General features: G+C 42.7%; 1 protein-coding gene and 1 long non-coding RNA gene across 3 annotated transcripts in view; both read left to right on the forward strand.

Annotated features, from left to right (window-relative positions):
- Positions 1-17675, forward strand: part of LOC132233506 (uncharacterized) — a 251850-nt gene that overhangs the window by 189351 nt on the left and 44824 nt on the right. The gene's annotated exons all lie outside the window — the stretch shown is intronic.
- WDR41 (WD repeat domain 41) overlaps positions 6052-17675 on the forward strand; it is a 53713-nt gene continuing 42089 nt past the window's right edge. The window contains exons 1-2 of the mRNA XM_059694278.1: positions 6052-6308; positions 10344-10459. Of these exons, the coding sequence (XP_059550261.1) occupies positions 6258-6308; positions 10344-10459 (167 nt within the window). The 5' untranslated portion in view covers positions 6052-6257. The remainder of the gene's footprint in view (positions 6309-10343; positions 10460-17675) is intronic.

Genomic DNA, 17675 nt, shown 5'->3' on the forward strand with positions numbered 1-17675 from the left:
TTTACCTTTTTCTTCTTCCTCTTCTTAAAGAATACCTTTCAGCATTTCATATAATACTAGTTTGGTGGTGATGAACTCCTTTAGCTTTTTCTTATCTGTGATTCTGAATGATAGCTTTGCTGGAAAAGTAATCTTGGTTGTAGGTTCTTGTTATTCATCTCTTTGAATATTTCTTGCCACTCCCTTCTGGCCTGCATAGTTTCTGTTGAGAAATCAGCTGACAGTCATATGGGTACTCCCTTGTAGGTAACTGACTTTTTTTTCTCTTGCTGCTTTTAAGATTCTCTCTTTGTCTTTTGCCCTTGGCATTTTAATTATGATGTGTCTTGGTGTGGTCCTCTTTGGATTCCTTTTGTTTGGGGTTCTCTGCGCTTCCTGGAGTCGTAAGTCTATTTCTTTCACCAGGTAGGGGAAGTTTTCTGTCATTATTTCTTCAAATAGGTTTTCGATATCTTGCTCTCTCTCTTCTTTGGGCACCCTTATAATTTGGATGTTGGTACGCTTGAAGTTGTCCCAGAGGCTCCTTACACTATCTTCATATTTTTGGATTCTTTTTTCTTTTTGCTTTTCCGGTTGGGTTTTTTTTTGTTTCTTCGTATTTCAAATCTTTGACTTGATTCTTGGGATCCTCTTGTCTGCTGTTGGATCTCTGTATATTATTCCTTATTTCAGTCAGTGTATGCTTAATTTCTAGTTGGTCTTTTTTCATATCCTCCAGGATCTCACTAAACTTATCAACGGTTTCTAGAAAATTCTTGAAAAACCTTATAACCGTGGTTTTGAACTCTATATCCAGTAGTTTGCTTTCCTCCATTTCTGTCATTTGTGACCTGTTTTTTTGTCTCCGCATTTTGGCTGCTTCCCTATGTTGGTAGAGTGGCATTGTGTGCTAGGTGTCCTATAGGGCCCAGTGGCTCAGCCTCCCCAATTACCTGAGGTGGACACTCTTGGTGCACCCCTTGTGGGCTTTGTGCACAGTCTTGTTGTAGTTAAGCCTTGATTGTTGTAGGTATCACTGGGAGGAATTGACCTCCAGGCCAATTGTCTGTGAGAATCAGCTGTGTCTACGGTGTGAGAACTTCTGTGCTGAAGACACCCTTCTGGGGCAAGACTTGCTTCAGTAGGACTTTGGTGCTCACTGAGTCTGTCCCCTGAGTGTGTCCCTTATGGATCTGAGGAGTTGTAATCTGGCTGGTCCCACTCTGACCACTGTGTACACTGGCTCTTGGATCTAAGGAGGTGCTAATTTAGCCTCTGCCTGAGGCTACCCAGCAGGAACTACGAAGAGATCTGCAGATTCCCCTTCCTTGTTTTGGGTTTGGAGGTGCCCAGATGAGGCCCAGCTGTGAAGCAATGCAAGCTGCTGTGGGGCCTTGGGCCTTCTCTTGGAAGTTCTGGGTCTGTCTGGCCCAGCTGCAGTTTGTTAGGTAATTTTCAGATTGCAAAGGGCCAGGGCATTCATATGCAAAAGCCTCTGTGTGCAGCAGCTTGGGTGGGGCGGGATCTCAGGGAATCAACAGGGCAGAGCAAACAGCTATGGCTGATCCTCAGTTCTGCCCTAAGAGGCCCCCGGCTCTCTCAGTGTCCCGGTAATTGCTGCAAGCACCTCTGAGAGAAAGCTGCCCTCAAGTTCCGAGTTCTGTCTGCTGCCAGACAGTCCAGTTTCTCTCCGTATGAGTCTGGGTCCCCAGAGACTTCCCGGAACTGGAGTTCAGAGCAGTCGGGGGCTTGTGACTCCCTCCCGATTCAAAAAGACAGCCGTGTCCTCAGTTGCCAGCCCTTGCCACATGCGCCTCTGTACCTCTGCACTTTATTTCCGCACCTCCTCTGAGTCTCAGTGTGCTCTTCTCTTTCCTTCTAGTTGTAGAATTTCCACTCAGCCAGCCTTCCTGTAGTTCTGGATGATGTCCATTTTGTCTTTTCGTTGTATTTTTGAAGTTGTTGTGGGAGGCAGCAATTTCCAGTGTTTACCTATGCCGCCATCCTGGTTTCTCCTCAGCTCCAGAATTTGTTTGGATTAAAAAATAATAATAATTTTTATTTCCTGGTTAAACTTCTAATTTTGTTCATGTATTGTTTTCCTGATTTTGTTGAATTGTCTTTCTGTGTTTTCTTGTAGCTCATTGAACTTCCGTCCATAAAACAACTATTTTGAATTATTTATTGGACAAATAGAAAATCTTCATTTCTTGTAGTCAGTTACTGGAAGATTATTGTGTTCTTTTGGTGGTGTCATATTTAATTTTTCATGTTCCTTGAAGTCTTGTGTTGCTGTCCTTGCATTTATTTGAAGGAGTCCCCTCCTGTAGGCTTTACTGACTGGCTTCAGAGAAAAATACTTTCTGACAGCCTTGTTAGGGATTCTGAGGCTTTCTTTAATCTTTTCTTACATATACTTGTGCTCTACATTTTTTGTTTCCTCTTGGGTTGGGGGTTACCTGAAGATTGTATGCTTTCTCTTGATCCTGCAAAGCCAGACTATATGTTGTCAGCCTCCTGTTTATTTTCTCTTGAACAGTGCTGAATGCTCAAGTTTAAGTGCTTTCTCCCAATTCTGTAGTCAAGCAGGCTTTTTGCACATGCTCACCAACTGTCTGCAAAGCCTCACTCTCATCACTATCAGTGGCATACATGTAGAGAAAGCCAGCTGTAGGGTGTGGGTGAGGTGTGCAGAGCATTGGGAGTGCCCATGGGCCAATTTGGGGGATCCATAGGTTACACATTTCCTGTAATTCATTGGTGGGCTTCCTGATTCAGTGCATGAAGCAGTTAGTGGGATCCATATTCCTTTGATGCCCTGTGTGAGCCATGGCTGCTGTTCTCCCAGCCACTCCCCAGTTGTGTCATACATCTCAGTATTCTGGATGGGGTGAGAAAGAAGTGGTTCCCTTTGGTGATTTCCTGCACAGCTGAGGCAGCTGGGAATTCTTCAGATGATCTCAGTTTTCCACATGAAAGTAATCATGGGCCAAGAAGATCTCTTTTGGCACTGAGCTATTCTACCTTGGGAGAGGGGTGATGTGTATAAAGTGAAACTGCTCTTCCTCCCCTGTTGAATGTATATAATCTTGGATGTTTTTGCTCCAATAGTATGCTGGGGCTTCTCTGCTGGACTCCCAGAGTTCCACAAAGGCATTCTCCTCCATGGGTGGTTGTCTAAATCAATGGTCTTTGAGGGAAGTCCATAAAAAACTGTTGGTCTGCCATGCTAATTACATCACTCCCCATTTTAATGTTTTTAGACATAATATAAAATTTACCAAGTAAGCCATTATGAAATGTACAGTTAAGTAATGTTAAGTACATTCACATTATTGTGTAACCAATCTCTAGAACACTGATGATTATTTTAAAGTCATATTTCTTTAGAACTTACTCCTTACATTTAATCAATACTAATTTGTATGGGATCATCTGTTATACTTCAGTTATTTCTTCTATAAATGAAAAATGTTCTCAATGCTAATCTAAAATCTAAGTTCCTTGAGATCAGGTACTATAAGATTTTAAAATAATTTTATTTATTTTTAAAATTTAAAAGTTTTGAGTAGTATTCTAGGTTTCTAACACAGTGTCTCACAGTATATCCTAGTTCCTTTGTCCTTTTTATAAGTTTTAGAAGCATATTGTATATCTATAAGAAATCCTCCTGGGATTTTCATTAGTATTGCCATCCAGGCCTGAAAGTTTCTTTTACAGACCATTTTAAACTGGATCCAATTTTGTTAATTGTTATACAATTATTTATGTTATCCATTTGAGCTTAAAACTCATGTATAATTTATAATATTATTTCAATGTCTATAGGGTCTGTAGTGATATACCCTTTTATTACTTTTATTGCTGAGTTGTTTTTTCTTTCTCAGTCCCTCTTCCCCAGAATTTGCTGGTTTTTATTTTATTTATTTATTTTTTGATTGTTGAAAGGTGTCCCAGTGGTGGGGATTAGTCTGAGGTGAAAGGTTTCCTTAGGTCATAGTTGAGTCTGTGTCTTTTGCTGGGCACGTGTGGTTACTTTCTAAATTCTTCTGTACATGTGGTTGCTTTTGAATGTCCTAATCCTTAAAATGTCTGGCTCCTTAGAGGGGGGAAAAGGCAGTAGGGAAAAAAACCCCAAACATGCTATTTCTTTAAATTCCCTGGAAGCAGCTTCAGTCAGTTAGGATTGCAACAATGCTGGCCAGAACCTGTGCTAGCCAAGATTTCCCCTGCAAGCTGCAAGCTTTTAAATAGACTTCAGAGTTCCAAAATAGTCCACACAGTTTCTGAAAGTATAATTGTTGTCATCTAGGTGGAGGAATGGATTCCTGATGCTTCCTACTCCTTTAGCTTCCCTGAGGTCTAGTATAATCTTACATAAGGTTCTTTCTCGGCTGTCCTAAAAGGAACCAAGGGAGAAACTATTCACCACTGGACCAGTGATTTAAAGACCAGAAGAGTGTTCCTTAGATCAGAGTAATGAGGGAGTGGGCAAACCCCTAAATAATGTGGAAAATCAGGATAAAATTTAGGCTACCTGGCAACCATGTTCCCTCACTTGAAGTTTATCCTCCCAGGACTAAAATCCTGATGTTCTTGGGTTTTGTTTTACTAAAGATGAATCCCCCTTGTCCAGGGGCTAGTCCAGGGGTGGGCAAACTTTTTGACTCGAGGGCCACAATGGGTTCTTAAACTGGACCGGAGGGCTGGAACAAAAGCATGGATGGAGTGTTTGTGTGAACTAATATAAATTCAAAGTAAACATCATTACATAAAAGGGTACGGTCTTTTTTTTTTTTAGTTTTATTCATTTCAAACGGGCTGGATCCGGCCCGCGGGCCGTAGTTTGCCCACGGCTGGGCTAGTCTCTACTCTTTTAGTCTTTCTTCAACTGCATGCAGACTGCAATTTGGGGCAATCTTCTCCTGACCCTTGGGAGTGTTCCTTTGTCAAGTGCATTCAAAATGAATACAAAGATGAATCATAGGAGATCCCAGTTCCCTAGGGACTGTCAGTTAGATTGGGAAACTACCTATAACCAATATACATTAAAGTAGAAAGTATGGCCTTCTCTTATTGGTATCTAGCATATTCTGCCTTGATCCAAAAAGTAGCAATTTTATGTGATTACTTTTTTAATCTCTATGCATCTGTGGCCAATACATGTTTGTTGAATTAATGTATTGGTTGGGACACTTGTATTAGGTTCTTTCTAAGAATTTGCTGCTAGTATCCTGATTTGAACCTAACAATCACATATACAAATATATGTATGAACATTTACAGGCCTATTTATAAGTATTTCCTAAGTCAGTGATTTGGAAACCTTGCTACTCATGACTCACCTGAGGAATTTTCCCCAAACGCTGATTCCTATGTTCTAACCATAAAGATTGTTTTAATGAATCCAGGTAGAAGCCAGGAATATATATTTTTCAAAATACATATTGGGTAATTATGATATGCAGCCAGAGTAGAGAACCATAGCCCTTTGACTTCCTAAGAAAGTCTAGTAGTCAAAATGGAGTGATGAAATATCCTCTATTCTTTAGGGATATTCTGGGTTAGACAGTACAGGGTAGTCAAGAGCACTAGTTTTAGAGTTTGGAGATTGGGTACCCATCTCAGTGTATCCACTTCCTAGCTGTTAGTCTTTGACAAACTACCTAATCTTTCTGAGTTTGTTTCTTTATAAAACAGGGACTATAGGGCTACTGTGAGGATTTATGTAAAGCCTCAGAACAGTATCTGTACTACAGTACACAAAATGTTGGCCGGGTTTATTATTGGGTTAGTCCGGATGTGGAGGCCCCTTCTGCAGCCAACTATTGAAGAGTTTCTTGGTCCCCCAGCCAAGTAAGGATGCCAGGGGACTGTTAATTGGTAAGCACTTGCTCGCCGGACTCAGGTGCTGTGCCATATGCATCCACCAGGGGCCGCTCAAGCTACCCAAGCTCAGCGGGCAAAGTGGGCAACGCCCCTGCGCCTGCTCACTTAGAGCCTTTGAAGCCTCGCCCCTACCCCACCAGCTTTGGGCTACGGCTCCTCTAGTGGCTACCGCAAACCAAGCCTCCGCGGCGGTACGGCAGCGCCTGGGGGACAAATACCTTCCTGTGTCTGTGGATTCTTCTTTGCACTACTACGTTCTGTGGGCATTTCTGGGGCGGCAAAGTGTTAGCAGCTCCATTGCTCTCTGCTCCTGAGAAGTAGGAGGAAGCAGAGGCCAGTGCAGAGTTCGGGCCGACTGTGACCTGGGCCGGGCCAGAGGCCTTACCCTGATGTTGCGATGGCTGATCGGGGGAAGCCGAGAGCCTCAGGGGCTGGCAGAGGTAAAGCCCTGGGTGGAGCCTGCCTGCCCGGCGGAAGCTCCTGTGGGAGCTGGGATCCGGAGTCTAGGAACAACGACCCTGTTGAAGGAGGGGCTTGCGTGCTGTGAGGCCAGGTTTCGGGTGGAGGAGGTTGGGCTGGGGGAGGGGCTCCCTGCTGCTACTTTGTACTTTGGATTCTCCTAAGACCCTGAGTTAAATACAGTATCTTTGTGCCGAAAGGTGAGAAGACTGAAGCTGATGTGGTTCAACAGCGGGCTCAAGGAGACTCAGCTAGTCTCCCTACTTAAGTCTCATCCATTTAAAAAAGTATCTGACCTACGTACTAGAAACAAGTGGTGACTGCAACTTTACATTTTTTCGTTTACTTGGTGTCACTTCCCCAAATTGCTCAGGAAATATAAAGTTGATTTGAGTTTTTATACATGAACCAAAAAGATATAATTAACTTTTTAAATTAATATTTTGCTTCAAAGTCAAGAAAATGATTTCCCAATTAATTGCTATTTTTGATTCCATAGTCAACGCTTTCTTCATGGGACTGAATAGTTGAATAGACTGTAATGAGATTTATATTTGAAATGTTGCAAATATAAAAGTTTTGGAACTTAAAAATACTGAGGCCTGGAATTTATTTCATATGCCACCCAAGAATATAATTTGTGCTGAATTCCCATTTATTTCTCATAGAAAATATGTTTTTACTTCTAAAAATAGGAAACTTGGATTGTTGTAAATCCAGAAATCTTCTCAGTCTTTCTCGTATCTTTGCACTTGAAGCTTATTCTCTATTTTTTTAAAAAAGCATTTCTTATTTGAAATTAGGTGTATTTAAGATAGGCTGAAATCCTAAAGATTATAGGAGAATTGTGGAAAGTTGAGTAGTCCACATAGGATATATATGACAATTCTGTATAAGCCTCATTATTTGATGAATCATAGAATTTGATTAATTAATTCTGCGATACCTGACAAGCTTTCATTTGGGGAAAGTAGTATATAGTTTTCAGAATTCTCACTTTTGATTTTCACTGCTAAAAGGGCGATGCAATAAATAAAAAAAAATACTCCTTTGGGGTGAATTTTTTTGGAAACATGCATGTTAAGTTATATATTTCTTCATGTAAAAGTATTTCAGTTTTATAACTGCTGTGAATTTGTACATTATCTGAAGCAATGATTTGCCCTAATTTATGCAAGAACTTTGAATCTAAGCTTCTAATTTAAGCAGTGTTTCTCTGCTGGGATAATTTTGCCCATTAGGGGACATTGGGCAATGTCTGGAGACATTCTTTTTTTTTTTTTAATTTCTTTATTGGTTAAGGTATTACAAATGTGTTCTCATCCCCCCATTAGTCCCCAACCTCCCCCCTCCCCCCCATGTTCTCATCCCCCTGCTGTCCATGTCCATTGGTTTGGTTTATATGCATGCATACAAGTCCTTTGGTTGATCTCTTCCCCTTACCCCCACCCTCCCCTACTTTCCCTCTGGGGATTGATAGTCATTCTTGATTGTCACAATTTGGGGTGGGGTGAATTTCTATTGACATCTAATATGTAGAAACTACGAATGCTGTTGAGCACCCTACAGTGTACAGGACAGCCCTTAACAACAAATAATTATCTGGTCCAAAATGTCAATAGTGTCAAGTTTAAAAAAACTGCAGTTTAGAGGGTAAGAACAGAGGTTTTTTAAAATCGTAGTGGGTTTGACTACAGAAATGGGGTTAATAAGACCTGCCTTACAGAGTTATCCAGTTATATGTGCTTTGCAGTGTTTGGCATATGGGATGCCACCTAATACTTTGTAAATGTTAGTAATTATCTTTATCAATGTTATTTTCAAAGTTGATTTCATTGAATTCATTGACTCTAAATGATTTAATTCTTTTATTCAGCAAACATATAATGAGTGCCTATAATGGGCTTAGGCCCTACTTTAGTCTGTTTTATATTTTACCCTTTTGACCTACAGTTTTGTTTCTGCCAAGTTTCAATTGAGAAACACCCATTTTAAAATATTGAGTTGGATTGGCCCATTAATTTTTTAGGTCAGGTTTATTGAAATATAATTTGATAAAATAAATTTTGCCCTTTTTCTAAATTTATTGTGACTTGAAAATACAAAAATTTATGGTGTGGATTTGTGGTAAGAAAAATGTTTTGTGTTATATTGGCAGTCAGTTGCTATTAGGGGAAATAATACAGGGTGGGGCAAAAGTAGGTTTACAGTTGTGAGTATACGAAACACAGAGTTTATTCTTGTATTATTATTTACTAGAGGCCCGGTGCACAAAAATTTGTGCACTTGGGGGGGAGGGTTTCCCTCAGCCCGGCCTGTGCCCTCTCACAGTCTGGGACCCCTCGGGAGATAACGCCCTGCTGGCTTAGGCCTGCTCCCGGGTGGCAGAGGGCAGGCCCAATCCCTAGGTGCAGCCCCTGGTCGGGCTCAGAGCAGGGCCAATTGGGGAGTTGGGGCGCCTTCCCCTGTCATGCACAGAGCAGGGCAGATTGGGAGGTTGTGATGCCACCCTCAGTCACGCTCACAGTAGGGCCGATTGGGGGGTTGGGGCACCGCCCCCTGTCACACTCAAGGCAGGGTTGATGGGGAGGTTGCGGCGCCACCGCCTGTCACGCACAGAGCAGGGCCCATTAGGGGGTTGGGGCTCCATACCCTGTCATGCACAGAGCAGGGCCAATCAGGGGGTTGGGACACTGCCCCCTGTCACACACAGAGCAGGGCCCATCAGGGGGTTGGGGAGCTTCCCCCTGTCATGCACAGAGCAGGGCCGATCAGGGAGTTGAGGAGCTCCCCCCTGTCACTCACAGAGTAGGGCCGATAGGGGAGTTGGGGCACCGCCCCCTGTCACATTCAGGACAGGGTGGATCAGGGGGTTGGGGCGCCGCCCTCTATCACCCACAGAGCAGGGCCAATCAGGGGGTTGAGACGCCACACCCTGTCACACACAGAGCCGCAGGGCTATCAGGGGGTTGGGGAGCTCCCCCCCTCTCAGGCACAGAGCAGGGCTGATCAGGGGGTTGGGGCACCTTCCCCTGTCATGAACAGAGCAGGGCGGATAGGGAGGTTGTGGCCCCGCCCCCTGTCACACACAGAGCCGCAGGGCGATCAGGGGGTTTGGGCACTGCCCCCTGTCACACTGATCCCGGTGCTGGGAGGCCTCGCGGCTCCGCTGATCCCGGTGCTGGGAGGCATATTACCCTTTTACTATATAGGATAGAGGCCTGGGGCATGGGTGGGGCTGGCTGGTTTGCCCTGAAGGGTGTCCTGGATCAGGGTGGGGGTCCTCACTGGGGTGCCTGGCCAGCCTGGGTGAGGGGATGATGGCTGTTTGCAGCTGGTCACACACCCTTCAGGGTGGGGGTCCCCACTGGGGTGCCTGGCCAGTCTGGGTGAGGGGATGATGGCGGTTTTCAGGCCAACTGAAGCTCTCAACTCCTTTTTTTCCTTTTTATTCTGGGCCAGCTTTAGCTCTGGCTCCAGCTCTGAGGCCTCTGCTGCTGAAAGAAGGTATCTGCTTTGTTTGTGTTCTATAATCGAAACAATGTATAACTCCAGCTCTGAGATCCCGGGCTCGCTGAAAGCAGGTTTCTGGGGTTTTGTTTAGCTTCTATATTTGTTACAATGTTTCTTAAACTGCAAGCTCAGAGGCCGGCAAGGCAGGCGGGGAACGTTGGAGTCCTCCGTCACTGAAACAAGCAAGCCTCATGTTAGTTTCAAGCTGCCTGGCTGCCGGCTGCCATCTTGGCTGGCAGTTAATTTGCATATCTCGCTGATTAGCCAATGGGAAGGGTAGCGGTTGTATGCCAATTACCATGTTTCTCTTTTATTAGATAGGATTATTTTCCATACCAACAACTGTAAACCTACTTTTGCCCTACTCTTTATGTAGTATGAGAACATGTTTTTAAGTCTTATATTTTTAGATGTATACCATGCAGTTTTACTGCAGTATGCCTTTTATCATAAATCATTTTATCTCTTTCTCTTTTGTTTTGGCTTTTTTTTTCCAATACAAGAAATCTGCTTTACAGACAATAGGTGAAGAACAAACCCAGAACCCCTACACTGAACTGCTTGTACTGAAAGCTCATCATGATATTGTACGGTTTCTGGTACGGTTAGATGACTACAGGTAAGAAACTCCAGTTATCCAGTTAACTATTGTTTGGAAAGAGTTCTTAGGGAATTTTATATCAAAAACTTCAGAATTAATCCATCTTTTCTAAAAATCTCAAAACTGATCATTAGCAACATTTAGTAGAAATTGACCTCTGAATCTTGATGAAATGCATATCCGAAGTCTTTTTTGCTCAGAAGTCAGGGTGTCATATCTGATGATTTGATCCTTATTTTGTTTGAGGTGGTTTTTTTTTTGACAGCTCAAATTTTTTTGGTGGTTTTTTGTTGTAGTTGTTTGTTTTTTAGGAAGTGTATGACTTTAAAATTTGGGTGGGGTTATAACTGTATGTTAAGGTGAACCTAAATTTGACAAAGAAATACAGGAAATATTTAAGTATTAGATAGCTAAGGGAATGTAATATTTTTAGTAGAAGGTGAGGTAAGTATTTCATCTGAATTTTTTGTTATTGATGAAACCCCTTTAAAATTAGTATCATTCAGCAAAGGGAATAGATTCAATAATATCATAATAACTATGGTGATAGATGGTTACTAGATAAGATATATAAGATATATATAAGATATGTATATATAAGATAACGTATATAAATGTCATTAAAGATATATAAGATATATAAGTGTCACTGTGTTGTATACCTGAAACTAATAAAATTGTACATCAACTATAATTAAAAAAAATGCACATTATTCTGTACTACTTTGGTAGATAATATTTGCAAATGGAGATAAAGGTGTGTAAGTGTTAGGACTATAGATTTAACTTATTACTGATCTGTTTATTAAAGCCTTATTTAATTATATCTTTATCCTTTGTAGCAAGTATCACAATAACAATTACACAATTTAACATTTATCTTTCCCTCTACAATGTAAACCTCATGAGAGTGGAAGCTATGTTTTTCTTGTTCACCACATATCCTTAGTACCTGGCACAGTGTCTAACATGTAGCAGGCAATTAATAGGTAGTTTTTAATGAATTAATGAGTTCCCAGACTATTAACTAGCTTGTCATCTTAACTCCCTTACCCCATTTGTGTTGTCCCTATCAATTCTTCCATTATCACCTCTAATTGTCTCTTTTGCCTTTAATACTGTCTTTTGTGTGTGTGTGTGTGGTTTTTCTTTTTTCATTTTTTTAAAATATATTTTTATTGATTTGAGAGAGAGAGAAACATCAATGATGAGAGAGAATCACCGATCGGCTCCCTCCTGCATGTCCCACACTGGGGATTGAGCCCACAACCCGGGCATGTACCCTGACCGGGAATCAAACCGTGACCTCCTGGTTCATAGGTCGATGCTCAAACACTGAGCCAAGGCGGGCTTTTTTTCATTTTTTATTCCATGGGTGACTGCTTCTGTGATTATTCCTAATCATGACTATCACTTCTGTTGTCTATTAACCTGTCTTCTCTCTGATTTTCTTTTTTTTATTATTTTATCCTTCAGCTTTTATTTATATTTATTTTCCCTTTTTTTTTTCTCTCCACCCCACACCAGCCCCTCCTAGGCCTTTACCACTCTATTGTCTGTGTCCATATATGCATATTATCTGCTTTTCTTATGTCTTTGGTATTTAGTTGCTTTCCCCATGTGCAACGCAATTCTCACACTACCTGGAGTTAGGTCAGATTTTACAGGTTAAGGCACAGTCCTGCACAACCCTTCCCTCACCTTAGTCTCTAGCTGCAATCTCCAGGGTTTCCAGGCCACCCACACTTCTGACCAACTGGCTATACATTGCCACTTCCCCCTTACAATTTGCTAGAATGACTGACAGAACTCAGGAAAGCACTATACAGTTTTATTATAAAGGATACAATCAGGAGCAGCCAAATGAAATAGGGCAAGGTCTGGGAGATCCTAAATGTAAACTATTCCTCAGGATCCATCACCCTTCAGCACCTCAGTGTGTATCACCAACGAGAAAGCTCACTCAAACTTTGAGCATTCAGAGTTTTTGTAGTGGTTTCATATATAGGAATGATTAAATAATTTACCACTTATTTAAATGCAATTTCTAGCCTCTCTTCCTTCCCCAGTTTTGAGGTCAGGCTGATATCTATGGCTCGAAGCCCCAATCCTCTAATTTCATGGTTCATATTTTCTATATGGCTAGCTCCCATCCTTAAACTGTCTAGGGGCCCACCCTGAGTCACCTCGTTAGTACAAACTCAGGTCAGGTCTGAGGAGCCCAGCTTCCTTCTAGAAGCCATGGACAGAGTCCAGTCAAGTTATTATACAACTAGAGGCCCAGTGCTGCTGGCTTCCACCTGGGGCCTCCTTTCCCCAGCTGCCTGTCGCCACCGCTGGCCGGGGCCTCCCCTCACAGCCGCCTTGGCCTGGTGCTGCCCGCTCACCTGCTCCACCATTCTGCTGCGGTCTCGCTCTCATCAGGGCTCATTGGAGCTGGCAGCGCCTCCACTGCCGCATGCTGCCAGTGCTGCATTGCCAACGCCCACCATGCTCTGCACCGCCCCCTGGTGGTCAGTGCACGTCTAACTCCCCATCGATCAAACTCCTGTCTGTAGGGACAATTTGCATATTAGGCTTTTATTATATAGGACTAGAGGCCCGGTGCACAAAAATTTGTGCACTTGGGGGGGGAGGGTTTCCCTCAGCCCGGCCTGTGCCCTCTCGCAGTCTGGGACCCCTCGGGAGATAACAACCTGCTGGCTTAGGCCTGCTCCCGGGTGGCAGAGGGCAGGCCCAATCCCTAGGTGCAGCCCCTGGTCGGGCTCAGAGCAGGGCCAATTGGGGAGTTGGGGCGTCGCCCCCTGTCATGCACAGAGCAGGGCGATCGGGAGGTTGTGATGCCACCCTCAGTCACGCTCAGGGTAGGGCCGATTGGGGGGTTGGGGCACCGTCCCGTCACACTCAAGGCAGGGTCGATGGGGAGGTTGCGGCACCACCCCCTATCACGCACAGAGCAGGGCCAATCAGGGGGTTGGGGCACTGCCCCCTGTCACTCACAGAGCAGGGCCCATCAGGGGGTTGGGGCTCTGTACCCTGTCACACACAGAGCAGGGCCAATCAGGGGGTTGGGGCGCAGCCCCCTATCACGCACAGAGCGGGGCCCATCAGGGGGTTGGGGCGCCACCACTCTCACACTCAGGGCAGGGCCGATGGGGAGGTTATGGCTCTACCCCGTCACACACAGAGCAGGGCCTGAAGGGGTGAGGGGGGGTTGGGGCGCCGCACCCTGTCACACACAGAGCAGGGCCGATCAGGGGGTTGGGGCACCGCACCCTGTCACACACAGAGCCGCAGGGCGATCAGGGGGTTTGGGCGCTGCCCCCTGTCACGCTGATCCCGGTGCTGGGAGGCATATTACCCTTTTACTATATAGGGTAGAGGCCTGGTGCATGGGTGGGGGGCAGCTGGTTTGCCCTGAAGGGTGTCCTGGATCAGGGTGGGGGTCCTCACTGGGGTGCCTGGCCAGCCTGGGTGAGGGGATGATGGCTGTTTGCAGCTGGTCACACACCCTTCAGGGTTTGGGATCCCCACTGGGGTGCCTGGCCAGTCTGGGTGAGGGGCTGAGGGCTGTTTTCAGGCTGGGGGTGACTGAAGCTCCCAACCGCTCCTTTTTTTCTTTTTTTTTTTTTTTTTTATTCCGGGCCTGCTTTAGCTTTGAGGCTTGGCTCCAGCTCTTAGGCCTCTGCTGCTGAAAGTAGGTTTCTGGCCTTTGCTTACAATGTTGTGATCCTGCTGGCTGAAGCCCAGCGGACTGAAGCTGGTTTCTGGGGTTTTGTTTAGCTTCTATATTTGTTACATAGTTGCTTAGAGTTGCAGCTCAGAGGCCTGCAGCGGCAGGCGGGGAACGTTGGAGTCCTCCGTCACTGAAGCAAGCAAGCCTCATGTTAGTTTCAAGCTGCCTGGCTGCCGGCCGCCATCTTGGCTGGCAGTTAATTTGCATATTGCCCTGAGTAGCCAATGGGAAGGGTAGTGGTCGTATGCCAATTACCATGTTTCTCTTTTATTAGATAGGACTAGAGGCCTGGTGCATGGATTCATGCACTGGTGGGGTCCCTTGGCATGGCTGTGCCCTCTCGCATCCGGGATCCCACTGTGCACGATCAGGGCCAGGGAGGGACCGTGGGAGGGCTCCAGGCGTGTCCGACCCATCTCACCCAGTCCTGATCTGCCGAACCCCAGCAGCAAACTAATCTACTGGTTGGAGCATATGCCTCCTGGTGGTCAGTGCGCATCATAGCTACCGGTCGAACAGTTGGACAGTCACTTAGGCTTTTATATATATAGACCAGATACACCAACTTTTGCTTGAAGATTCACCTCATATATATTATTAGCCTGTCAACATTATTTTTCTGTTGTGATATAAGCCAAACAAATTATAACATGTTAACCATAGTATAATAATCTTCAGCCTTTTTGGTAATGTTTGTTGGTGGTGGATACTAAGAGATACTGTATTTTTTTTAGTCAGATCTCTGAAACTAAACATTTCTGGGAAGATCAGATATTGAACAGTTCAAGTTTTCTTGTACCATATTTTACCATAGTAAATTTCTAGGTAGGTTAAAAAAACTCAAATAATTTCTCAGACCATAATCACTAATATAGCATTTGAACCTTAAGGAATTCTCAAATCATTTTGCCTAAAAAAGTGAAGTAAAAAATATGTAGTTTACTTTCAGGATGTGGTCTTTAACTTTTTATATAGATTAACTATTAAGATTCCATGTTCATTGCTATCTGCCCTCCGAAATATCCTCTTGGCTATTCTTATTACCTAGTTAGAAGAAGACTCCAGAAAGGCCTTTTTGTAAAATAATGATCCTTGTCCAAATGCTGATATCTGATTACATTTTCTTCACAGTGGTGCTCATGTATGATACAGTAAATGTTCTATAAACAGTAAAAAGCTAGACAATTACATCAGTTATCTGTTTATTGCTCTGTCAAATATCACCCCAAACTTAGTGGTTTAAAACAACCATTATATATTTAGTTCACTATTTTGCAGGATGGCATTTTGGGTTAGGCTCAGCTGGGTAGGTTGTTTTTTTTTTTTCATCTGCACCATGGTTGACTTATCTTGGTTAGGTTTAGTTATGCATCTGTGGTTAACAGGTAGATTGGCTGAGGCTGGCAGTTCACAATGGTCTCAGTTGTATTGACTGGGGTCTCTCTCCATGTGATTGCTCAAGTTCTTGTTCACATAGTGACTAGGGAGTTCTAATACAGCAAAATGGCAAGCCCCGATGTAAAACTTTTCAAGTCTCTGTTTGTATACTGTTTGCTGTTGTTTCATTGGCTAAAGCAAGTCGGGAACTGGCACAAATTCAGTAAGTGGATAAATAAACTCTACCTCTTGAAGCAACTAATGCTTTTTGCAAATGGTGACATTTAGGAGGGAGAATAATTTGTGGTCATGTTTGCTATCTAACAGAGTGAATCTAAATGTCTAAAATAAATGGGGGGAAAACACCCTACTTTTTGTTTTTTTTTGCAATAAAATGAAGATATTACTACATGAATCATATTTAATTCTTTGTACTCAAATCATTACTATGTCAAAATTTCCATGTAATTAAATCTGAAGTTTTTCAGTCAGTCACAGACCTTTAGAACTTTCAATCTGTGTATTATTTAAAAAAATTTAATTTTATAGTGTATGCAAAAAATAACTGAAAGAGTCATTATTGGTAAGAAAGACTTAAAAAAAATCTACAAACTATATAAATATTACAAATAGAATTAAGAGCTTAACACTTTCATTCTTAATTTAACAGTTTAATTTAGAATTATCTTTATCATTGCATATGTACATTATGCATTGTCAAATTACCAAAATACCTTAAATAAATATTCTATTGTTAACACTTTTTATGTTTTTACTTAGTTTTTGTAGACATTGCATTCTATTTTTTTGGTCGGCTGTTGTAATCCAGGTTTCACGCTTCAGGTCTTTAGATAATGTCAGTTTATTGAGAATTTTGCAGAAGGATTTTCTTGTTTTCTTGGTGGCTCAGCTAAAATCAGTGAGTGGAAAATTTTCTCAGATTGGTTTTTGAAGATACCAAATAAATCCTGTATAACATAACAGACAGCTGCCTTTTCTTTTCTTCTTCAGTATGTTTTGAACATGAAGTGAGGGTCATATTGATTGGGAGATCACTAAAGAAGGCTAAGACTCAGCAAGAGTCTTCTAAAAAGTGGACTGTGCCAAAATTATATATAATACTCTAGCATTTGATGCATTAAACTAAACTGAGTTTATAACACATTTTAAGAGCAGTTTTTTTCTGTTGCTCATTTGACCATTCCTTGCTACTCCAGGAAACAGACAAGGTTATATAGGATGGTGATCATGACTGGAAAAGAATTAAGTGACCCATGAAATGCCAGACTGGAGAACAAAATGTGCTCCTAGAATGGCTGGTGAAGCTCTATATTCACAAGAAACTAAACGAACTCAGTATGGTTCGATAGTTCACTGAACAAATAACATGCTACGTCTTTAAGAAAATATTCTTAAGCTAAGAGTAACTTTCCACAATCAGATAAAAGAAATCAGTAGTCAAGATGGGTTTCCCTAGGAAGCAGGCAATAAAATGGAGTTAAAAATGCAAAAAGTTTATTAGAAACATCAATGAAAGCGGAAATAAGGAAGCAGGATTGGACAAGAAGAGCCGCCTCAGACTATGATACAGATCTGACCAAGTCTCTGTAAACCCAATGGAGAGCTCTGGAGAAAAGAATGCCCTTTTAAGGAGTCCTGCATTGGATGAAAATAACTAGTACTTTTTGTCCTGCCGTGCACAGTCATTGGCTAAAGGTCATCCAAGAATGTGCTTAATTCAAGTGACTGAGGGCCCACCTGAGAGTATGATTTTGACTTGAAAGCTGAAATGTACCCTGAAGTCAACAGCTAGAGGTAGATAACCACGTTCATCTGGGTAGCTAGTCCTCTCTTGAAGAGGTATTTCCAAGTTGAGAGCTATACTGCTTTTCCTATACAAATATCTTGGGATCAATAATAATTGATGAGAGGAAATTTCTCTTTATAGAAGAATTCAAACATGAAAAATCATAGAATTGGAATATTGTAATTTTGCAACCTCTAACACAATAAATTAGGCAGTGGTTGTTAACATCGCACACATACGCACACACACACGACTGCCAGAAATTATGTGTGTGTGCAGGACAAAAATACTCATTATTTTCATCCAAATGGTCT

This window comes from Myotis daubentonii, chromosome 4, assembly GCF_963259705.1.
Source record: "Myotis daubentonii chromosome 4, mMyoDau2.1, whole genome shotgun sequence".
Classification (NCBI taxonomy): Eukaryota; Metazoa; Chordata; class Mammalia; order Chiroptera; family Vespertilionidae; genus Myotis; species Myotis daubentonii.